Here is a 26,002-nt window from a genome sequence, read left to right as displayed (position 1 = left end):
AGAAGAGGGTAAACAGTACTAATAAAACTAACAAACCCATGAAGTGTCTAATATAGCTCTGTTTGGGCTCCGGTTCTATGATTCTGAGGCTGAGGATGAAGATTTGACAAAAGCTAGTTAATCACTGGGGAAATACCTGTTCCACAGCTCACTTCACGAACTATGAGTTAGAGAAGAAGCACAGTGGGAAAAGATCAGGACCAAGCAAAAGCATAACAAATTAGGAACTTGTGTAGGAAGAAAGGGTCTTGGGGTGGTGTTTGATATTTAAAAATCCACCTGTGATGGGTACAGTGAGGACTCCTATACTTTCTGGAGCCCTCGCTGAATGCATTTATGAAGTAGCTCCTTTGTCTTGTGAAGCGTTGTACTTACTTTCATCTTACTGCTGAGTGATATGATGATCTCTGACATCATCCTATGACAGCAAGGCACAAGCAGCATCAGCACTGCTTGACAGCAACAATATCATAAAGTTTGCACAGAAATATTTACACAAACTTAATTGATCCAAAATATGTGTAAACAAACTATAGCAGCAGAATAAAACTCATTTTACCTTAAAGAATTTTCTGGTTCAAGCAGAACCAAGTGTCATCTTTCCAGTACTGTGAACCTCATATAGGTAGTGTCAGGTCAGTGAAACCTTTGGGTGGTCTCTTCCTACACATATCATTTGGAGTTGACTTTTATTAAAGGCCCTTAAGGATCTGGCTGAGAACTTGCTAAGTGACATAGGATAGGAAATAGGGTTTTAGCATCACAAGGCACCAGTAAAAAAAATCAACGTTCCCCATTGTACAGTCTAACTGGACACCTATTCTAGTTTCTGTAGTCTATTGTCGTATAGAAATGCCCATTTCTAACTACTTGGCTACTTACCGTGGTCCCATTTCAAACTCTACAGTGGGCTGTCTATTTTTTATCCACCTGTGATAAACAGAAGCAACAATACTGGTTCTGTGTTGTGAAAACCAACCTGGAATACATAAAATAAAGAGAAAATGGATATAGCCAGAGAATCCAGTTTAATAGGCTGCTATACAGGAAGACTTTGTTCTATGATACATTCTGGAAATAAATTTTCAAATGTTACTTACAGATACTGTATAAAATAGATACCAGTTTTATTGATTATACATCAAGAGTCTTTGATAATTTAACCTGCTATTAAGTAATATATAAGATGTGTGATGGAACATGAGCAACACTTTACAGGACAATCTAAATCTAATAAATAGATCTGAACCTCACCACCAGATTGAGCCACTGCTGTGCCGTCATCAGACTACAGAGCAACCACAAAGTCACACACGCTGGTACATCTGCGTAGAGTATAACAGAAGACGAAAAATCCCATTCCTCAAGCAGGTCCTCTTCCTTGCACGGCTTTTTGGCTTTGGTCTGTACAGTAATACTGTGTGTGTGCTTGTTTGGTCCATGCAAAGCTATGAACAGTGCCTTGTTAAGAAAAATAGACTTTAAATTGAAGAGGTATAGTTGCAGTTAAGTTAGGATTAAAATGAAGTATCCCTCTGATCACAGAAAGGTTTGTACCTGCTCTTTCTGTGCGGCTATTTGAATTGGGGAGGGGGGGGGGGGGGAGGAGGAGGAAGTACCTACTTCAGTGTTTTAAGCAACACAGCTCTTGGTGTCCAGACTCTACATAGGATACTCTGTCAGCCGAAGAGATTAGCAAGGATTGTACTTCTGTTACAGCACGTGTTTGGGAAAATGCAGGCCAGGGGAAAAAAAACTCAAGAGCTGAAACTGGCACTTCTTTACCCACAGGCTTACCACACCATTAAGAACACTTTCACTCCGGAATATACAACATGGCAGCTGTGTTAAAACTGCAAACTGCATGTTTTCTATTGTCACAGGAATCAGTAGCATATAGGAAAAAAAAAAAAAACCAACGCTGCTGTTTCGCTGAATTGCAAGCAGTGTGCACATATGCCAGTTTTACAGAGAGATTTCCCATTAAAACAAACTTCAACAAAAACAGACCACGGGAAACAAACTGCATATTTAGTAAAATACCATTGGCACCACTTGCCAAAATGTACGATGCTGTAGTTTTACAGTCCTTACAGAGGAGAGGGTGTGATCTTCACTCAAACATTTCATAATGGCGCGTTTGCCTTACACGGGGTATCATATCGATAAGCAACCTGCAGAGGAAAGCACAGGAGTGTTGGTGCAGAGACACAGGAAAGCCTTGGAACTGGGGTGTTCGCTTTACTTATAAATATTTATTTTATGAATTAAAAGGAACTCAGCAGTTGTAACAGCCTTATCTTGCTTTTTCCTGATCAGAATTAATTCCGCCCCACAAGTAATTCTGCCCGAAAGGGAGTGTAAAACAAACTGTGTGGAGAAGGGCTCTCCTTTAGGAAGCCTGGATGCAGGGCTGCAGCGAGAAATTGAAATGCACAGCACCAGTCGCATCTGGCTGGAGAAGCCACGGAGGGATTAGTGGCAAAGGGACTGTTGTAGCAACCTGTTTCCCACCAGCCTGCTGGAAACGGGTGTTTAACAGTAGAGGAGAATTGCAGTAGTTTCACAAACTGTAAAATCAGGTAGTTGCCAAAACAGAATTTAGTTTTATCCTTCGTTAGCCTTCATTGTGTCTTGGTGACACACTGGCTGAGCGCACTGTCAAGCAGACTGATGGCATGTATGTAGCATGAGTTTCAGTGGCTGTACAAAATGCTTCTGATGCTGTTTGGTATTTTTAAATAAATACTTTTGTATGGACTTGCCTCTACTGTTTTCCAGAACAGTTAGTTTTACAACGGAAATAGTGATTATAGTGATTTTTCCAAGAATGGTATTCCCCATTAAAATGTTAATTTAATTTTCCAGGTTTAAAAAAAAAAAAAAGACACACAGCTTCCAGATGACACAAAACCACACAGCCAAGGGAAATTGTGGCAGCAATGAACTACATGGCAGAGCTTCATTTGGTTTTATTCTATTTCTAGTGTCATGAATCAAAAAAGTGTCTTAAAATTCAATAGAAAGAACATCTGAAACACAACTGGCTAACCTTCAGCTCAGAAGTTGCTGTAGGGTAGGGCTAGGATAGAAATCACTAGCAAGATCATTCTTTAAACTCGGGCACCTTACCTTGAACCTCAACTTTCTTTGGAAAAAAAAACAGTGTTTAGAAATGTGCCATAAAAGCAACAGGGACTGATTTTATCCAAGCTTTGGGGTTATTTTTCAGGTATTTCAAACCTTGTATTTCCAAATTCAGGTATACAAAAGTCTTCTAAAATTATGCCAATTTAGTTTTAAGTCTTGGCTTCTTTCCAACTGATGTGAGACACAATCTTTTATCCCTTGCCACACACTCTGCTTCAGTATTGGCAGCTAGTCTACTAAGTTCCAGTGCCCGATTCTACTGGAGTTCTGTAAGCCTTTAAGAGCTATGGCTTATTACGATAAACAGCCAGCCCATCTGCTGGACATGCTGAAATACCTGCTAGCAGGAGATACTCACTTGATTCCATAGGCAAATATTGTAAGTCCAATTAAAACTCCTATACTGCCATCCAGATACCAGACAGAAGAATTGTGTTTAAAAACTTCTGCGCTAAGAAGGATGGAAAATCCCATTATGCCACCTACAAGAGAGTTGAAACCTAGAAGGGGGGAAAAAAAAATAATTAAAGGAAGAACCAAATCTCAAGGGATTTGCTTAACCATCTCGCCTAAGAAGAGGTAATCTGCAGGGAGACAAGGCGTTATTATACCGGTGCCACCAGAAAGGAGCACAGAGCCTTGGGAGAGATTACACAGAGGCACCTATGTGCTCTTGCACTGCATGGAGGAGGAGGAGGCGGTGCAATTCGTTCCCACGTCAGCCAGAGGTCTTTACCACGCTTCATTTCAACAAAGCAAACATGGAATAGCCGGTGTCTGACCAGTGTTTAAGAACTCTGTCACTTGTCCTGCCTGATATAAATAACTTTACATTCATTTCCCTATACTGTGTGTCTTGAATTGGTCAGTCCCGATTTTTTTCATTCTCTAGTTCCAATCCCAATTCTAGCTGCTGTTTATTTCCTAGGGCTTTCACCTCTTGATGCTCATTTTCCAAACCGCAATATTCCTTCAAAATACTGGACCTGCTCCACGTTGACTCTGACAGTTAAGCACTTCTCTCTCTTGTAGCTGATGGCCATGAATGAACTATCTGAGCTGTAAAAGAGTGGCTGGCTGGCTGCAGCCCCGAGTACCACCGCTGTAGCCCAGTTATCTTCCAAAGAATCTCTTCATAATATATGTACCATTGCTGCACGTGCAAATATCCCAGGTTAGAACTTCAAAGGCCACTTCACAAGGTACCCAAAGGCTCTCACTTTCTCTGAAAAGAAGGAAACTGGAGTCCAGTACACCCAAGGAGCTCATGAAAAGGAAAATGGTTTTGCACAGTAACGTTTCAAAGAGGTCCTCTTGCAGCTTTTCACCCCATTCCATGTATTTACTTACATGTATGTGGCACTACAGCTTAGAGCTGCATACACTGCTGAATGCATTAGGGAAGACATACAGGATAATCTGACGAATATTTTCCATTCATACCTTGGATATATCACAGGGGCTTCCTATCAATTATTCACAATTTTTATGAACATCCTTTTAGATTCCTCTTTCTTTTTCTAAACCTTTTCTCTTTGTCTCCAAGATTGTCCCTTCAAAATTCCCCCCGAGCTTTTGAAATAACTAATGCCATTTTTCCTTCAACTCCTGCTTGACTGGTTATTGTTTAGGGGTTTTTTAAGTCATTCTTTGCGTTCATTTTTTTCCCCCAATTCCCCTTTTCTGATTTTTTTTCCCCTCAATAATGCAAAAGATATTACCGTTGTTCTATAAAAAAAAGTCACTGATAATGCATTCATTTGATGGATAAACATACTATTTAACCTAGTTAACAAATGAAAAATCAAATTTGAAATATTCTATATTGCTTGGTGAGTCAATGCTAATCAGCTGCTGCTTATAGTACTTAGCCAGTTTTTTTCCAATTCCCCGTGACTGCCAACAACCACATATATGACACTTATTCCTGAAGGACTCCTTTGATCCAGACCTCTCACAGTCAGTCCTTACCTAAATCATCTTAAGCCTTTCTGAAAGATGTAGCTAAAAATTGACCTTTCCTAGGTATCCCTACAGCTGAGATACTCGTGTAAACCACCAATATTGTGATTAAGATTCCCCAGCTCCCTGTCAGTAGGTACTTAAATGTAAAGGAAACCCTGGCGTGGAAAAGCACGTGTAACTTAGCAAGTCTGTGGCAGAATGGAGCGTACAAAGGTTTCGGCCTTCCGGCCCTGCAAAGAAAAGGGGCTAAAGGTAATGTAACCTGAAGTGCTAATACATGTCAATGAAATATAATGCGTGTGTATATATAAAGAATATATAAAGAATATTAAGTATAAGTTAATTAACTATAAATTTAAAGCAGTGTTACTTCCCCTGCTCCATCTTAAGTCAGAATCCATCAGCATGATAAGCAAAAGGCAGTAATAATACATTTTCTTGCAATTATTGGCTGATTTTTCCAAATGATCTAAAAGCTACTTCCAAAGGAAATTGTCTTCTCTTCCCAACTGTCTTTCCATCAAACCCTTCTTTGCTGCTGTGGCAGGAGATCATGTAACAGCTGCGGGTATTAATCCAGACCCCACGTTCTGCGTGTACGGCTAGCACAGGAAAAAACAGGTGGCTAAATCTGGGAAGGAAACAGATACCTAAAACCTACAGGAAAGCTGGCTGACATCACCTAGCTGTCACATGTCTGCATTTGTCCTCCGAGATGTTACAAAATTCAAGATAGGAAATGGCTGGTTTTATTATCCAAAAGGCCACGAGCTTTTGCTATAAACAGATTGTACAAATAGCATTTTGCCTTATTCGGAGTCATACGTTTAGGCTTTAAAGCGATATTGTTGTTGAGCCCTACTCTGAAACATAATTAATCTTTAAAAAAAATAATAAATCGATAATAGATTTTGACACGTATGAGAGAGAATTTGCTGTTTTGAAAATAAACCTATTTTTCAGGAAGAAAAATGTACGCTCTGTTACGCAAAACAGTTTGTTGGTCTACAGCCAGTGGTCGCAGGAGGTAAATTAGCAGGAAACAGAAAACACTAAAAAAAGATATGCAAGGGAGTGCTAAACCTGTCTCAGCTGCTGAATCACATTGTCTCCTCCTGATTGTTAATAAATCAAGTAAATATGTAAATACATCTTGTGAAAGAAGATATTTAACCACACGTGGTAAGATCAGCCTCCTACATTTTCTAAAGTGGTTCTGAAAGAGAGAAAGGAGAGAGAAAGCCAGACCGAGGTAATTGTATACTTTATTCCCTAATTTTTTTAATCAAAGAATGAGCAATCTTCAGCTCAGAAGCAATATAATTAGCACGAGGATGTAATTATGGGGGAAGAGATTTCTGTGTCACACAGGAGACCAATTCAGAGCTAGCGTTATTCAGGAATTTTTCAGCTAATATTTTGTCTGAAAAAAATGCTGTTTTAAAAACAAGCCACATTTTTTTAAAGGGAGAGTTAATCCTTTACCTGCCTAGACACAGTTCTGAAATGGTCGACACGTCCCCCCGTATACTCTGACAGCGAAGGCAGTCAGACTCACTGGTCTGCAGTTCCCAGGATCCTTTCCAGAATCCTTTCCGCAGGTTGGAGATCTTTTTGTTTCAAAATGTCTAAGGTGGCAGAGTCCATAGCAAAGAATGAGATGACTGAACAGCTTGGTCTGTTGGGAGAGACTCACAACTGGAGGGAGACAGCCGCTTAGTTGTAAACCCCACACTGCTGTTTTGATTCCTTTTTTGCTTATTTTGAATTTAAAATATAAATACGTGTGAAGTATTTATATAAGTGGGACAATATAAAATATAAATACTCATATTATGACACATGTTTGCATATGTTTAAATTACTTAAAATAAAGCAATTGTACGTATCCCTAGGGTAAGCTGAAAATTGAATTTCCTTAAAGCGAAATCTTTAGCAGAGCAAAATAATTTATGCACCACAATCCATGAATCATTAACATCCTACCGTGTATGTTTACAGAGTATTTCAAATTGTCCTGTGCTTGCAGGTAAAAACTGGTAGAGATTTGTGGGGCACTGTGAAATCTCCGCCATCGCTGTGGCCTCACTTGTTTGCAGAGTAGATCTCTGCGGCTTTCTGAAGTTTCACAAGCTTGAGCCTCGTCAGAAAAAGGCGCATCTGGACCTAAACCATGCCTTTAAGACCAGCAACAGTCAGGTGCTACACACCCAAGACAACAGAGTAGTGGCAGTGAGATCTTCTAAGGATACAGCGGAGGAGATTTGCCTTGTGCCAGAGTCCGGCAGGGCCAGCGGAGTGTGGGGCAGTAGGCAGGCAACGGCTTTGCCTTGCGCACGCGATGCTCCACCAGCTCTACAAAGTGGCAGGAAAAGCACTACGGTGGCAAGTTAAGGCTACAGGGGGTATGTATGAACGATGGTTGCCATTTCTGCTCAAGGCATGGAGGTGTCTTCTGCAACAGACTTGCTTCGTTTTAACTGTAGGGATGAAACTGTTTACCAGGCAGTGAGGATAGATGTGACTTAACCAAAGCTACACAAATTGGTGTTGTATCCCCCCTCTGTAGTCTAACCTCTGACTAATACACACCTAATTCATTATATGCTCAAGCTCTAACTCTCTGTTACTGCTTACTATCCACACATTAACTGTTTGAATTCCACCAGACATACCTATTTCAGCTGAGGTATCTGCGCAAGAGGCTAGTGATACCACACACTGCTCTGGGGTTAGGGTTTCTTTCCATTTCCCAGTGGCCTCCTTATTTCAATGCTCTTTCACAGTTGCCCTCGTGTGGGGGTCACTTGTGTCTGCTGTGTCTACAACATTCCCTGGAAGAGTCTTATAAATGGAGCACTCACCGTCGGTTATCAGCGCTCTGCTTGTAAGGACCTTTCCCAGCATAAACTTGATTACTGCCAAGACAGTGCAAAGGATTCCACTTAAAACGGACACACTATACAGAAAATCATCCTGAAAGAAAAGATGTCAGACATTAGTATAGCTTCTGGTTGTGCCTCGTATATTAAATGATAAATAGTAGTAGTTATCGTGCAATTATTTGTGCCACTGAACCTGAGAAAAAGATACCCCGAGTTAGGACTTTCACAACAACCGGTACTTACTTTGCTTATACTGCTGTCTGTAATTGCTGTTGCAAACATAATTCATGACGGTTCCAAGCAACAAATTTTGAATTGACACAAACTCCTCAGAATCAGGAGGTTATATACCTGCAGGGCTGACTACACACTTCCTAGTAATCTAGTGTCTAATGCAAACTGGAACAAAGTTCCCTCACGCAGGATAAAGGCTTGAGAGTAGAATCCCACTTACCAGAGCTTTGCTGATTTTTGGTGTGAGAAATAACCATTCAATATTGATTCTGATTCTGCATTTGGTTTTGTTTGGCTTCCTTCTTCTAAGGTAAAGTCTGGTCCAAGCTACATCCGTAAGAGTTTTGATACTGATGTGCAAAGTCAGGTTCTGCTCTTTCTCAGAAAACAAATTTTCCATGGCCTTTAATTTCACAGCTACAGAAATATCCCCATATTGCTTAATCTGAATGTGTAGCACGGGCTCCCTAGGCTCCCTCATCAGAGCTGCCTGTCTGTGTAGGGCAAATAAGAGGAACTCATTATTGTTTAGCACACGCTCTAAAAGGTCATCTGGAGGCACCTACCTCTTTCTGCTGGCTATTTTGTGTTCGGTTGGGGTGGGAGGAGACACTCCTGGGCACTGAAACACCGGCACTGCAATACAGTGCCTAAAGGAGTCCCTGTGCCTTCTCCCCCCTGAGGTGCATCAGCCCAGGGGCTATGCAGAAAAACCCAAGCGAGCTCTTAGCACGCTTGCCTGCCAGCTAACCACACAGCTTGGAAATAGATTAATTTATTACTCTTAATAGAAGCTTTATTTTAAGCTGTTGCAGCATCAGTACAAATAAAGGAAATAGGAAGAATTATTTATTTATTTTATCTGCAGGTCTAAGTGGGACAGTGCCACTGGGACCCTGCTACTGATTCAAACACTCTGGCAAAAATCCCCGTTGATAGTAAACATTGTCATGATGATTCATCATCAGCTCCCTCCATTTTCATTATTTTAGCAGCAATTCAAAACCCAAAGAAATAAAAAAATCGTTTTGAAAGCTGCTTAGGAAGATAAAGGGAATTAGATTACCGATATAATGTACTCACATCCCTAAATAAATCATTCAATATATTTTTATACAATTTTGTATGTCATATAATTTTCAAAGCCTACTTCACTCACTCTTAGTCATGGGCTCATTCTCTCTGGTCCTGGTCCAATATTGAAAATTAAGACAAAGTGCACAGAGGGAAAGAGAGTAAAATAGAAGTAGTGAGAACACAAAACTCAAGCCCCATGTAAAGGAGGCTAAAAAGGATTTGTAAAATTATTCTAACAAAATGACTGGAAAATACCCAAGCAATTTGAGTGCTAGGGAATGACTAAGGAAGTACTGGGAATATTTGCTTGCTGTCAGCCCAGCAAGGAAAGCTGGGAGCTTTCAGAAGATCTGAAATGACAACAAAGCTCCAAAAGTCTGAATAAACTTTGCAAAAAGCACTTGAAATTTGAGATCCTTGTCAAATTCATGCCTCTAAACTTTGTACATCTCTCTCAAAAATGTGTATACATCATGCCCAAAGACTTAACTGTGATAGCCTGACAAATTCTTATCGGTCTTGAGATTTTATCTAATCTCATCTAATATTTTATTAGCTATTTTACCTAATATTTAATATATAGCAAATGTATAAGACTTCAGTATAATCTGATGCAGAATGATATGCTCCATCAACCTAGTCATCTCTATAGTCATCTCTATCCCAACCTGCCGAGTTAGCACTCAGAGCGCCATTCTCACACTATCATACAAAATGTGAGCTTCCCATAGGTGCGCGAGTTTGGTTTTTACTTGAATTGTTTGTAACAGTAAGCATGGCAAGCTCTCGAGAACATGAAGGCCCCTCACTCTAAACGGTGAGTGAGGAGCAGATTAAAAGGACAATGCAAAGGGGTGTGCAAACTCGGTGCGCTCTCAGACGTGCATTGGCCAGTGGCTAGCCCCAGCTTTTCACAGGCAACGCGTGGTGGGTGAGTGCTCAATGGAACAATCGACAGTTCAACACTCTGTTTCTCTTCCATCTCGCTTGCCAATGCCCAATGACTACATGAGACCTCTTACTTCATCATTTCTTCTCTTACTTTATCTTTTCTTCACAGAAAGGGTTGTAAAGCATTGGAACAGGATGCTCGGGGAAGTGGTGGAATCGCCATCCCTGGAGGTATTTAACGGATGGGTAGACGTGGTCCTTAGGAACACGGTTTAGTGGTGGCTTTGGCAGTGTTAGGTTGATGGTTGGACTTGATGATCTTAAAGGTCCCTTCCAACCTAGACAATTCTATGATTATCACCCCACAGACTCTCCAAAAACTTACTGATGGATCCCAGGCATCCCTACTTCTTGTCTTCATCTTCCTCCTCAGCAAAGCACAAGCTTTGTCATTAGCACAGAACTGAACGTTGTAGACCCAGTGGAGGTGACAGCATAAATTACTTTGCTACCAAAAGTTAGGTTACTGTCAGTCCAAGGCTGACAAAATGCAGTCTTCCTACACCTATGAAATTCTTGGGGATGGACCTGCAAACAATTACAAAATCAGTTTGGAAAAAACTATGAATCACAATACGAGATATTTAAAAAATTATTGATATAGATGTTCAGAAGTCCAATTATTAATGCAGAATCTTGAAAACGTTATGCCTTATTCCCTGTGTTACTGCAAGGTTTCATCCTCTGCACGGCACATTATTTTGAGCTGGTTTGGTTTTCCCTTGTCATGGCATGCACCCTAGATTTTTGGGGTGAATTCAGGGTCACTAAACTCACAGTATGTGGAAATGCACCTTGCCATTTGTTCTGACTACATGGTTGTGATCAAAATTAGTCTAGCCGCTTTGCTGGAATCCAAGAATGACTTAAATGTGATACAGATTTCTGAATCAACTCATGAAGTGAATTAATGAACAGGCTTTTTATAGAAGATTCAGGAACTAGAAATTCTTCATAATTTTGGTGGTTTTTTCATTGACTCACCAAAGACAAGCTCGTTTTATGCTAATACTAATGCAACAACCATTGCTGATGCGGAAGATCTGAAAAATCAAAGCTCCTTTGTCATCACAGGGGACACAGAAAAGGAAGAAATTTAGAAATCCCGCTCTAAATGCAAACGCCTCAGCAGTTTCTTCCTTTAGACTGTGCCAAACAGATTTTCAGAAGACGATATTCCTTTTTTTCTTCTCGAAACCCCTAAATCTAAATAGTACCTAAAATCACTCGCTCCAGTTGTGTGCAGCTTTTCGCAGCAGCCACGGGGAGGCGGCAGATACCTCAGTAACTGAGCGCACGATCCAGGAAGACAAAACCGAAGAGCAAAAAATAATCTTTTAAATTCACTTTCCTCAGTACTTTACTATGCTTTCTGGGTGTCCAGGCAGCTGAGAGCTGGAAGAAGAAGAGCAAGGCTACTAGCTACTAACAAGAAGGTTTTGCAGACGTAAGAGATCAGCCCAAAATATGCGGCGAAGCCCAGCAGCACGGACAGTCCCTGCGGCACGTTGCCCGAGCAGGCGAGGTGGTAACAGGAGAGAAACGGCTCAAAATGCTTGTCTTGATCAGAAGCTGGAACCGGTGCGGGACAGTGGCTGGCTGCACTGGTACGCTGTGAGTCAGGACATCATGGTTGGAAGCACCTGCTAAGAGGGATTCAACAGATGACCTGAGAGAGGGTGGGCTGCTGTGGGCCTCACCGACGGGACACATGACTGACACACACACACTTTGCTGGTTGGGCTCCAAAGAGTTAAACATGTCCTACTATGGCTGTGAAATTATTCCCATCACATTAACTCATCCTTTGGAGACATGAAGAAAAGAGAAGCTGTAATGGAAATCTAAATTAATAAAATAAGCTTGGCCATCTGGCACCATCTCCCTCCGGATCTTCCCGCAGTCCTGCCCTCTCCATACCCCTTGCCTTCCCATCTGACAGTCATTAAGGGCACGAAGCACATCTAGCCAGACTCGCTGTACACGGCCTTAGTGTTACTTTAATTAAAGCAGCAGCAAATTGTGACAGATGATAAAAATTTAAATTCTGATCATTTCCATATGATAAAGGCTTCCCTGCATGGTAAATAAAGCTCTTTCCTTTTCCATTTCTTTTCATCATATTCCCTCATTACTACTACACTGTACATGAGACCTTAATTAAAGGACACATATATCTTATTAGATGGCTTCATGTATAAAACAGCACTGTACATAAAGCGAGGTGCCCATCCTAGACTGCCATCTCATTACACATAGCTGCTGTGTCCCTATTAAGATTTATTTTATGCAAGATTTTATGCTGTGACAGTTTCCCAAAAGAAAGCTTTCCTAGGATGCTCTTTTTTCAGTGCTAGGAAGGGAACAACAGAAGCCAGCAGGCAGCTTTCCTCCACTTTATCCAAACGCATTGTCCCCACCAGTGTAGCCAAGAAGAGGTGTCTTCAAAAACATGACAACAGTTCTGTCTCTGCTTTCAAGGAAAGCAAAAGCAGCAGTAATCTTATAGCTTAAGGAAAATTTGTTGATGATGATGTTGTGACTTTGATCTCTTTCTGAATCTATTGTAGAAATTTAAAAAAAAAAAAGCCACAGGGAATGCTTCAGTGCTTGGTTTATTACGTGGCAATATTTTAACCCAATTCCCAGCCTAGTAACTAAATTTCAGCTGATTTGTGCTCCTAATCTTTTCCTAGAATGCATCTTGCTAATTCTGACCCTAAAACTTTGCCCTGATTTTATATATTATTTCTACCAACTTCCCTCCGCCCCCTCTCCTTTAATTACAGCCCTTTCACTTCCACTTCTGGGATGTAAAATGTTCTCATTTCACCTGAAGCGTACAGCATTGAGTAAAAAGGTATTCGTCAGCATGGGAGGAAGAAGGCATGTTCAGTGCGCCTCCCCACTGGTCACAACACAAACAATATTATGATTAAAATCTATGAGTGATCCTCCTCTCTGGCCCTCCTTGGTAGCTCATTCTCATGTGATCCCAAAACAAGCTGCTTCTCCCACCCCCCAACAGTTGCAGGTTTCTTTCCACTCTTCTGCCCTCTCCTCAGCTTCTTCAGTGAACCAGCCAAAGGCTGAGCCACCTCCCCACTCCCGCAGGAGCTGGGAATTACTGGTACCAGTAATTCTCCCCTTCCTGGAGAAGCCAGTGTCTCATGGTGTTGAACCTCTTCTCTACAAAGCCTTGCTCATCTTGGCTGAGGAGGTAGGGACATGTTTCTGGAACGCTACAGATGCTGTTGGCAGGAGCGATGTCATGGCTAGCCCAAAATGAGCTGTGTTTGTGTTGTTAAATATTAATTTTGTCCATCTCAGCAACTCACCATCTGTCTCACAGGTCCTAACAATGACCCTTCTTCAGTCCAGGTGACTGGTCACCATCCTCCCCTGTGCCCATCAGGTTCTGCCACCTCCCTGCTCCTCATCCCCACCTCCATACGCTTTCCACTGCCTCCCGGTCCTCCAGGTCCCTCAGCAGCTCTCACGTCATTGGAGCGCACTGGCTGTCAGATCACTAAAAGCCCCCCTGTGCAGGATGTTACTTAACCAAAAAGGGCTGGTTTCCTCCCCTCTCTCCCCCTGAAGGATTCTGTTTATATAGATCTTAACAGCAATGTTTCTAATACAAACAATTTTTTAAAAAAAGAAAAAAGAGGTCCAAATCTCTATCGCACGTTCTCCCAAATAATAAATAGTTTATGTAATCAGTCTAGAGGGAGCTTCTGGGGAGCTGGAGGATCTCTCTCACCAGCTAACATCAAAAGGGACAAGAGTTTTAATTGCACTTCACTGTCGGAAAACAAACCGACAGCCCAGCATCTGACTCAAGTAGGAGACAGTCTCTTCACATGGAGATATAAAGATCTATTATTAGTACCAAAAAAAAAAAAAAATCTTATGAATGTTTAAACTTGTATCTTTGGTGCTGAAGTGCTGTGACAAAGCAATTCCACAGCACAGAGCACTTCTTCAAGAAATAGATAACAAAGACAGGGGGAGGCCAATGCCGTGGTGGGGCACCGGGGCTGGGAATCGTGGGGCTATGAACTCCAGAGAACTATCTTAGGTGACCTCAGGGCTCCTGCAAAGGGTCTGCTTGAAACTCAGACCATTTGTGCTTCACATTTTCCCAGAATTCATCTATACAGTTCTAGCATCAAAAAGCTATAAAATGTAATTTAAAATGCTATTTGTCCACCCTCGGAAGTGTCTCTCTAGGGACACTGCCATTTCTCCAATTAGTAGGGCATTGAGACCAGCAATACATTTTACATAACCTGCCAAGGGGCTAGCAGTTGCCAACTTATTTCTTATCACTGTGTGGTAAAGTCTGAAAACAAGACTTTCCACCAATCACTTGAAGAGCGAAGTGTGATTGATATGTTTTTCCTAACCCTGGCTTACTAGCTACTTCAAGTATCCACAACGTTCTCACCAACCTGTATGAAGCACGTCTATTTCAGGGTTGAATTAATTGTTTAAGGCCAAACACCAAACCACACAAAATAGGTAACATTATAAATCACACAATGGTTTAGGTTGGAAGGGACCTTGAAGATCATCGAGTTCCAACCCCCCTGCCATAGGCAGGGACACCTCTCACTAGACCAGATTGCTCAAAGCCCCATCCAGCCTGGCCTGGAACACTTCCAGGGATGGAGCAACTTCCCTGGGAAACTTGTTCCTGTGCCTCACCACCCTCGCAGTGAAAAATTTCTTCCTAATATCTATTCTAAATCTACTCTTTCCCAGTTTGAAGCCACTCCCCCCTTATCCTATCGCTACATGCCCTTGTAAAAAGTCCCTTTCCAGCTTTCTTGTAGGCACCCTTCGGATACTGGAAAGCTGCTGTAAGGTCTCCCCGGAGTCTTCTCTTCTCCAGGCTGAACAATCCCAACTCAGTCAGCCTGTCAAATATCGCTAAAACAGGATTCTACTGTAGACTTTAACTTGAAATGGTAAGTAATAAATTTTATATATATATGAGAGACATTAGAAATGTATAGGGAGGTATGTGTAAGGACATAGATTATGTGTCTATAATCACAAGTATTACTTGCTATAATGTCCTGAGCTATAATTCAACTGTTGACATTGATAAATATATTTATGATGTATTTATTATAAACGATTAAATTAGTAAATAAATCAGAACTCATGGAGCTACACTGTGCCACCCCTACCTTCCCATTTCAACTGTAATCGATAGTATATGATAGAATTACATGCGGCCTAATCTTTCAAGTGATTTCATTTATAAAAGCATTGGAGGCGCCACATCAGATGTTCTGCACGTCTTTTGTACACAAACTGATTACATTTTTCCTTCTTTGTTCTGCAGGAAATGTCAGAAATATGGCATGATGCTTGCTTACTCTTGCAAAAAAGTGTCCTTTGCCATACTAATGAGGACAAATGCCAAACTGCATTGACATTACATGTGTTATACTATTACCTAGGGAAATGCAAGCAGTAACTGAATAGTAAATGGATATTGATTTACAACCCCAGGTGAAATTAAAACAGTCATTCTCAGTGTGGCTGGGTTGGGCTTTTTTAGCCTTCTTTAATAAACAAGAAAAGGTCTGCAAATTCTTTGTGGCAACAGTCAAAATAAAATACACTATTTACACTTAAATTGTGTTTATACTATCCAAGAATACATAGTAACTGACATGCAGAAGGGGCAAATGAAAAATTGTTTTTATCAGGTCAATGGCAAGCATTAACACTAGCAAATGCAAAAGCAAAAAAAATGCTCAAAACCTATGCTTAATTTCAGTTTTAAACTCCTTTCTCAATACATTAACAAAACACCAAAAAAATCACTAAAATTTCCAGAAATCCAAGCATGATGTCATCAACAACATGCAATACCACTATTCCTCCTAATTTGTAATGAAACATGTGTGTACCAAATCCTCAGGGTCAGTACTGGCTGTGGATACAGCTCTCTGAAACATCAATAAAGGAATGGTAATTCCTTTTCCTAGTGGGAATTATCTTATTATGGCTAACATGGGTTGGAGAGCAAATGCTGCGAGTAGCAATAGAGGAAATATTCTAAATCTGATAGCTAGGGGAAAAAAACATAGTAAATCATTTCTGAGCCAACATGAAGTGATCTATTTTAGGTTCAATGCTCAACACTGTAGAAAAAAAAATACCTTAAATTGCATTATCTGAGAAATATCCATTTAAAATTAAGAATTAAGTGGAAGGGTAAACAGAATGAAGGTTTTATATTCCAATTCTCAAATACGGATTAGCTTTGTAACTCAGGTGTATTGAACAACAGCTAAAATTATCAGAAATGTTAATTCCAAACACACCCCAGAAAGAAGAGCAGCTGGCCTACTTCTTTTAACACTTCCAGCAAGAGCATTAGGAACAAAGAAAAGGGGGGGAGGGGGGGAGGGGCAGAAAGAGAGAAAGATCTGATCAGTGCAAAGTATTTCCTTAGGTGCCAACGATATGAAACTGAAATAATAACTGCAGCATGTCATGCTGAAGCAGACCCCCAAATATTCACAGCTCTATGAAGAACAGGAGACGAACACAGAAAGAAGAGGAATTTGTAGCTATAAGGTTCTCACATTAATGGCACATCTCTTTCTTGTAAAAAAAAACAAACTTGTTTTCTTTGGATTTTGTGATATTTCCATATTTTTTTCAAGTTTTCCAGGTGTACAGTAGCATGTTCACAGCTACTCCTCATTGCAAACATTTGCATAGTGTTTGGGCAGATCCACTGTACAGCACACACATAGAAAGTCTTAAAAGAAGGGCTTGGGGCCCTGTATGGGCTCTATACAGCACACATACACCTACTTTTTAGAGGAAATCTTACCCAAATATCTAATTATCCTACCTACATGATAAGAATAGGAGAGAAACAGTAAGATTTCCTTCAAAACCAACATGTTCAAAGACAAGAATAAAACATCATCACACCTCTAAACTCATAAAATAAGAAAGCTTTAATTAAAAATATTTTCAAGCAAATGAGAATGGAGGTCACAACTTGATAAAGAAAGTGACTTGTGCATATGTGTTGATGCACACAGAAACTGCGTCTACATACACACCCCCCCACAAATTTGCCTCCAAAGGAAGATGAAGCATCTCTGGAAATTGCAGGTAACGTTACACGACAGACAGATCCTCTCCAGAAGGGACATGAAAGCTTTATTCTCATCATTTACTCCTCTGTCCAAAAATCAGACCCATAATACTTTTGGTGAGCATCAGAAAATGTAACGTCTAAAGCTTCAAAATGTGGGAGAAAAAAAAAAATCCATTACACTTCTCACTGTATATATTCGATATTGGTGGTTTCCAGACTTTTTGGACAAATAGATCGCTTCAAGTGGCAATATTTCTACATCTACCATATCAACCCTGTAATTCATGACTTCATGAATTAATTCATTTAAAAACACAATAACCAATACAATTCTATGGATCAGTTGTTGGAAAACACTGCTCTACATCGCAAATATTGAAAACGCTAGCACAAGGGATTGTATTTTGAACCCTGAGGATTAATATATATATCAATTACTTGAAAAGAAACTTTTCCCCATGATAGTAAGAAGTGTATAGTTAATAAAATACAGAATTATATAGTAAGTGTATAATTAATTCTCTGGCCAACTCTCCTGGCATAGAATGTCATTTTTCAGGGCAGGCTTCTTTTTAATTATAATATAGAAGTACTGTGTGCAGGGAAAACCCTACATTTACCAAATAGAGACAATTTCTGAACTGCAGGAGATGGAAACTACAGTTAAAGTTCTGTAAAAATATCAATTCAGTGCTCAATAGCAATTTGCAAAAATTAACATATGGTATAAATCCCCAGTGACACCTATACCTTGAATCCTGTGGGTCTTTCAGGCTTCCTCATCTAAAAATGGAGATAAAACTACAAAGAAATGTACAAAGAAAGGCAGTGATGACCAAGGAAAGGCCTCTAGCCAGACCCAGTATGGCCACAGTTGCTGTTGCGTATACAAAAGACACACACTACCAGAAGTCAAAATTCAGATAAACACTTATCCTTAAACTTATCCATATTTTACGCCAATTAATCTACCTAGTCATTCATATCCTGCCTTATACGCTATTTCAAAGTTAATGCAGTCCTTGGCATCTCAAGCAAGGGACCAAAAGGAGAAATAGACCATTTCTGTGTTTCCTAAGGTTTTGAAGTGTTCAAAAGAATTACAATAAACATCGCCTGTGCTGAAAGCATGTGTAGTGACATACACTACCTATTATTTATTTTTACTTAACACAGAGAAAGAGGTAAAACAAACAAAAAGCAGAAAAGAAAGGCAGAGGCTGTATTAAGAAACGCAGAAAGTCGGGAGCTCTAATTGTCCTCTCTTCTATGCCAGTGCAGATCCGGCATGCTGTCATTCACAGTGTTTCAACAAAATTACATTGGGCATGGAATAAAAGAGAATTCAAATAGGTGACTGAAAAACGCCTGACTGAGCTAAACCTGAGCTCCTGTCCTGTAAATTAAGTAGCTCCTCTCTGCAGTCTAACTCGAAACTGTGGACATTTAAGCCCCTTACAGGATGGGGAGTTGAGCTGGAAATGCCATCAATGTGTAAACCTGTCATTCTACTTTTGGTTCTCCGAATCCTGGTGACAATCATCAGACCTGCGGCTGAAATCATCATATGAAATGACAAAAATACTGAAGACTCCTGGTTTTAAATGTCCATGTAAGTACAAGAAAATCTGTGTTCCAAACATTTGAAAAAGCATTTCAAATGATTTCTTGGTCACGTGAATTTTATATCATTTCCTATTGGTAGTATTTTCATGGAAGTAACTCTTCTGAGATCCGCTTCAATGACAACAGAGTCTCTACATTAAAGATCTCATAAATTATTTCCAAGTAAATATCTTTCTTGCTAAATGCATATTAAGAACTGACAGATATGTAACCGCTGTATCTTATATGCAACAAGAAATACAATGAACTTTGTGTAATTGATCCAGAATGACTCAGAAGCGACTGACTATGCTTTCAGGATTTTAATCATAGCACCTTACAATTAGCAAGCAGATACCTAATTGCTTGATCTGTTTCCTTTCTTAAATTAAACTTGTCCATATCATACTATTTTCTCCAAAACTTACACAAATTAAAATGAACAATTGTAACAATTTCAACTCTGACAAAGTCACTGAACTTTACCACAAATTCAGATGTAAAAAGAGAATTTACAGTTCTGAGAACGATGCAGCCAGTCATGTTGCTCTGCACTAACATTACATTAATCTTGAATCCTCCACAAACAGGAGAGCAATGTATTCCAAACCATCTCTGTCTTCAAGACTGACAATACTAGCTTTGTGTCCAGCATCTGAACACCAAAAGCAACATTTTCCAGTTGGGTTTTAGCCACATTATCTCCCCTAAAATTGAAGTCACACATCTAAAATTTCACAAGACGCTTTGAAAAGTACCCACATACTCAACGACCTTTGCTTCAAGAAAAACTAATAAAGACGTAAACTGTACAAAAATAATCATGCGACTATGACTCACATGTGAAACTTATGCTGAAGCATACATCCTCTTAACCTCGTACAGAGCTCTTCACCCTAGTTTTATACCAGCCTGGGACTCCTGTGGAGTTACGCTACCTTTCCTTCATCTTAATGTTCTGTTCTTGCTCACATCACTAGGATACTTCCCTGGCATCAGAGCAGCACATTAATATGTAACACTCAGTAATGCAGAAATCACCATCAGAAATATTTTAGGTCACTATTTTGATGCAGAACTGGTTACTTCACTGCTATGCAAAAACCCATTAGCAGAAAATGCTGTTCCATTATTTTTGCATATATGTCCATACATTATAGCTAAAGTACACGGTAAGATATTACAGAAATTAGATGTATTAGCAATAGTTCATTGGGGGTCCAAGAGGTAGAAGACGGCACCCTAGATAAAAGAGTAGAGGCAGAAACTTCTCCCCTTACTGATTTAATTTGAGCAGATTTCCACTCTTCTAAGATGCTAATGATACCGCCTCGGCAGCTGCGGATTAGCTGGGGACATACTTGATCAGCAAAGACCCAAACAACTGGGAAGAATAACTATTTCTGCTGAGACACGGAGCAAGCAAGGGAGCATTACGCAAACAGAAAGTCAGCAACAGATTCAGGCACAGCTAGAGCAACAAGGTTTCTATTAAACAATGTCCTTTTCCTCCAACTATTTTCTATGTAGCAACTCTTAGGCATAATACCTCACTGGCCATGACTTGCAGCAGTAATGCCGTTCTCTTGGTCTCCCCATTTGTCAGTGTTATTCTTAGTTTACACTGAGATATTTCACCTGTCACACAACCCTTACTGAATCAGTTTCCCACAGGGAGATGTACCGAAAGACTTTGAAATGAGCATCCTTGCCATGTCACTTAAGAGACATTGAACAGAAGTACCATCTTTTTTCATCCCTTGTTCTAACCTACTTTCCAGGCAGAACTGCAAAGTATGAAAATCCTTTATGTGTGTGCATGCAGCCAAGCCCTGCCAGATACATTTTTGAAACCGCTGATAGTACTTAAGTGCCCAAATGAGTAAGAACAGTCAGCCTGATGTCGCAGGAACAAAATTATCTATTTATCCTGATAATGGGTCAAATGCAAGCAGTATCCACCCTAACTTTTACCCACTCAACACAGTTTTAGAGCACCAAAGCCTGAATCCAAGGCAGTCTGTGACAAAACGGATCTGTACAAATTATTCTTACAGGACACTTGAAATGTAATGGGATCTTCTCTTGAGGGGTACCTTTCTGTAGGTTTGATTTAATATTTTTCCTGCTCTAAATGCATTTCAGAAATTAAAAATGAGGAAAAACAACCCATCTGCAAGTCATAAATAATGTTGGTGTTGCAAATAGGAGACATTTCTCCATAGGTAAGAAACAGAGCCCTAACCTGTAGACAGTACCTGTAATGATGGAAGAGTAAGATATAGATGCCACACACCTTTTAAACTTTTGTTTCTACTGCTGGAATTATTAGGGCATTTGTCCACAATGAATTAGACTGAGACATCCAAATTAATCTCATCTATGCTAGCACAAACTCACCAAATGAGCGTTTTAATTATTATTGCAGATTCCCTTCTTAGTTTACTTGTGCTTCACATAGTCAAGACTATATATTTCATTTTCTCACTAAACGGGACTCAAACTGTAGCCAGATGCACTGTTTGAGTACAGCCAAGTTAAAAAGTTGTCCTTTGGCTGGCCATCACTGTAGGGTCTCCCTTCACCTTTATCACAATCTCCTCCAGCCTTACTGGCACAATGGCATCCATGCTCACTCCCTAACCCAGTTCTGCCAAAATGTTTTGGTTGAGTTAAAAACTGACTATTAAAAGTGTTTAAGCTAACCTAGATCATTTTGACAGAACCAGGCTGGTGAACAACTACAAGTGTTGTCATGCTGGCAGAGCTGAGGAGGCAGTAAATTATGAAGACTGGAAAGAGGAAAAGTAAAATGCAAAGAGAACATGAATCACCTGCAGCCAAACAATGCACCTGGCTGCAATTCAGTAATGCATTAGTTCATGGGGTTTTGCTACGCTACTCATCATTACCCAAATTCTGCTAAACTACTGAAAATAAGTTTCTGTAGTTGCCCAGCTTTTTGGAAGTTCCCATGAAAGCACAGGACCCAGTAGGTCACCTGCACTGCTAACAGTGGGTAACAAGTTGAAATTCCATTTTGGCTTTTTTTTTTTTTCCAGCTCTGCCTCCATCTACTGATTAAAACTGAGGAGTTTAGATTTCTCCCTAGTAATGTGTTGAGAATGGTACTTAGCAGGGAGAAGCCCTGATGCAAAAGTCTGCACGCACTTACAAATAGACCAAACTTCATGAAGGCTGAATACAAAAGGTCTGAGTCAGGCTGTATATACAGTAACTGAACCGAAGCCTCACTTGTTTGAGCTCATTAGGAATAGTAGTGGAATCTACTACTTCTGGTAGTGGAATTATTGCCAAATGGGTCTCCCAGTGAGTAGCTGGTTTGGATGAGTAGAGCTCAGGGAAGTTAATACCCAGTACTGAAAGGAAGCAAGCAGGACAGGACAGAGCAGAGCTGAGAGAAAGGCCGCTGGGAAGAGCTGCTCTACAGGCCAGGTAGGGGCTGGCTTTCATAACCAAAAGAAAGCAGAGAGCAGGAGAAAAGCCCTTTGTGATGCTCCATGGTGAGCTGTTTGAAAAGACAGCTCTTTCCCAGCATGCTCCCCTCACCTGTTTCATTCCTGCTACTCGTACATGGCTCTGGAATTGGAGGCAAGAGCTGGAAAACAAAAAAATACAATCCAAAAATACATTTTTTCCACATTAGAAATAAAATACTGAAGCCGTTGGAGTAGTAAACTGTGGAAACATTCTTCTCATAAAATTCTACCACTTTAATTTAGCCCAGAGAGACCTCCTCTCTGTAAGTGAACTCCTACAGTCCTGTATAAAAGCTTCAAGTGATTATGCTGAGAAAGATTTGGCCCATGAAGTTAACAATGGAGAAGAGATGGGGTCAAGCCTATACAAACCCATAAAGACTAGGCTCCATCACTTAAGGAAAAAATTCTGCTTGAAGACTAGGACCAGTATGTGCAGCCGGGCAGGAAGTGCACCTGCTACAGCTTCAGAGACTTCAGTGGAGCTTGTTGAAAGCAGACACTGGCCTTTCTCAGTCTCACTGGCAGTGTAGGAAATAGAGAACATTTTAAAGAACATGAATCACCTTACCACTTCTGGAAGCACCTTCTTCGCAAGATCGTGGATGGCTTTGATCACAATACATATAGATGACAAGAGGAATATGACACCCAAGATAACACAAGCTCTGGGAAAAAAAGAAAAATAAAAAGAAATGTTAAGAACATGTTAGGAATTGTCAACTCTCCCACTGCTGAAGGATAACACCCAACAGAATATTAATAATAAAAAAAAAACGTAAGGAGCTAAAGATAGAAACTTGAATTAGAGAAAAGAATGAAAAGAAATCTCCAGTTCCTCTCCGGTTCTTAAAATCTGGATTATATGTGAGAAGACAGGGCAGACCAGATGATGTTTCAGAGTGAGAGGGAAAGACATGTCTCTTCTGCTCCTGATGATTCACCATAGAGTCCTCTAGAGGTCTGTTGCTCTTTGTTTGTTTGTTTTGCTAGGATCTCACATTAGAGATAATCACGGGAACTTCATTCTCTTTACCAAACCAGGACAGATGTTTGGTAAATCTGGTCAGTAGCATAATAGAACCTGAAACATCTGTTTCCTCCCCAGACCTCCAAGTAAAAATGTTTTAACTGCAGGTATTAAAAAAAATCAGCAGGTGAGGTGCATCACTTCATAGGCTGTCCAAGGGTCTCTCAATACCTAAATAAGGATCAGAGTCTCATCAGATTAGGTGCTGTGCAGAATTAGACTCTCTATTCCTGCTCTGCAGAGCTTACAAGCCAGTCTTATAAAAAGAAAACAAATGGGTTAATGAAGAAAAGATAAAGTAACAGAGAATAATTGACAGAGAATAATTAGGTTTTTTATAGGACACGGGCACAATGAGGGTTACGAAGCACATAATGCATACCTAGAACTTCACAGTAAAAAACAAAACTCTTGCTTTTGTTCAAACATACAGGCCAATACTACTCTAAGATGGCGTTCCACTTGCCATTAAATAATACAGGATATAAGGCTTTGATTGCCTCTACACAAACAATAATAGCCAATCTGTTACAGTATTGATATATCCATAACTCCATTTTACTAACAGCTCTTCATATAAAATTCTATTACTATAGACAAATATACAGTAAGAGAAACATTAAAGCATTAAATAGTTAAGAAGTCATATCTATATGTACATTTTTTTCTCCAAAAGTTGTGTTTCCTTTTTTTTGTTATTCATCATTGGTTAGCTCAGTCTATGGATGCTATAATTATTCCAGTAGCATGCTACTATTTTCAACAACTCAGACATCAGGCCATCTGGTGGTTGGCAGCACATGCAATGTTCACATCAAGCTCAATCTAGAGGTTGCAGCTGAAATGGCATAGCTCTGCCTCGGTCAGAAGACGCAGCTGCAGCAGTGGTGCAGGTGAGCAGCTGGTCATTTTATTCCCCGACACAAGCAACACTAAAGCACAGTGTGGACAATCCACGTAATCCTACAGGCAAGTAGACAGACAAGTACAGACAAGTAAAGGGGCTGCCCTTCTGTAGAGGAGCACAGACAACGTAGAGGCTAGCATCCTTTCCTAGCAATGGAGTGGTATGCTAGATGAGGTACTCCTCTCAGGTAGGCAAAACTGCCACACCAATTTTAAGAAGGATGTTTAACTCCTTTGTAGTTAATTGCAACACGGCCTTCATTCTTGTTAAACATAGCCTGTTGTAAAAAGTAGGCAGAAAAGGCTTGTGACAGTATGATTACCCTGGAGTCCTTCCCCTAGACTCAAACACAAGAACAAAAATCTGGCCCATCATCTGTGACAGAGGAAGAAACTCACAGGATAGATTCTCTGCAATCCTGCAGCAAGAGTGATCATTAAATGGTAATACGAATGGGAAGAAAGTTCATCTCCCAAAAAGAATGAGTAAAATTGAAAATTAGAGGGCTTTCCATTTTCCATTGCATATTTGAAACCAGGTCCCTGTTCTGCAATAGATTCCTTTCAGAGATTTGCCGTTTCGCTCTATCTGAATGGATCACCACACAGAGATCTGTCCGGAGCCCCTTGACCTACTTTTGTCAAACTCAAAACTTATTAGTACCACCTTTATGTATTACTTCTGTAATATTTAGCACTGCCATAACCTAAGAAGCTTATACTGCACAATCCTTCCCAATAAATTCTGTTGTAATGATTATTTTATTTTTTTAGATGAAGTACACAAACATATACTAAAAGTTCTGCTCATCTACCCGGGGCAAATGCAGGCGTTGTTAGGTAACTTGATCACAGAACTGGTCCACAGAAGTTGGCTGACTTGTCTAAGGCCATTTGCTGAGCCAGTGACAGGTTGACATAAGATACATATACTTCACGCAAGAATATGCTGACATTTCATCTGAAAGCATGAAAGCAACCCTGAAAGACAAGCTTTTCCATCATTTCCAGCAGGCGTAAACCAACACAGCCACAAAACTGTGAGTTGGAAACGACGGATTAAAATTCCTTGTGCCAATATGTATTGTTGAATGCCAAGGGCCTGGGGAAAGAGAAGACAGTGAAGCATCATCACTTTCCCTCAGCGTACCTTCTACTACCTTCACACACCTTCTGAGGAAGGCAGGCAAATGTTCCCCAAGCACTTGACAGGAGTCTTGCCGGCACAACTCCAATGTGGCCAGGGAACCAGCACTTGCCCTGACCACTGGCTGGATTCGGTTCTAATATATGTTGAGGGTTTGGAGTTACCTCTGTAAACTTTCCAACCACCCAAGCCTAGCAGCAAATACTTTGCAGCCTTGCCTATGCCAGCAGATAAGTAATGACTTCAGCAATCTTGAGCTGCTTCTCTTATTCCCCAGATCAGTTTTACTGTGTCAAAAGAATCCCCGTACACCTACTTAACCAGAAATAGCTGAAAGTAGAAAGCAAAAAAGGAAGATGTTAATAACAATGACAAGGATATTAATAGCGGACAGAAATGCAGTCTGAGGTT

The 26,002-nt window shown here is 40.3% G+C and overlaps 1 protein-coding gene across 1 annotated transcript in view; it reads right to left on the bottom strand.

The window, feature by feature from the left end:
* Positions 1-2,113: 2,113 nt before the first annotated feature.
* The window catches only part of TMEM163 (transmembrane protein 163), a gene marked incomplete at both ends in the record, with an annotated part of 106,128 nt that continues 82,239 nt past the window's right edge, over positions 2,114-26,002 (bottom strand). Inside the window, 4 exons of the mRNA XM_082484470.1 lie at positions 2,114-2,174; positions 3,509-3,650; positions 7,980-8,091; positions 23,080-23,176. Coding sequence (XP_082340596.1) covers positions 2,114-2,174; positions 3,509-3,650; positions 7,980-8,091; positions 23,080-23,176 — 412 coding nt within the window. The remainder of the gene's footprint in view (positions 2,175-3,508; positions 3,651-7,979; positions 8,092-23,079; positions 23,177-26,002) is intronic.

The sequence above is a fragment of the Vanellus vanellus genome (assembly GCF_965231255.1).
Source record: "Vanellus vanellus genome assembly, chromosome: 5".
NCBI lineage: Eukaryota > Metazoa > Chordata > Aves > Charadriiformes > Charadriidae > Vanellus > Vanellus vanellus.
This window is presented reverse-complemented; position numbering and strand designations above follow the sequence as displayed.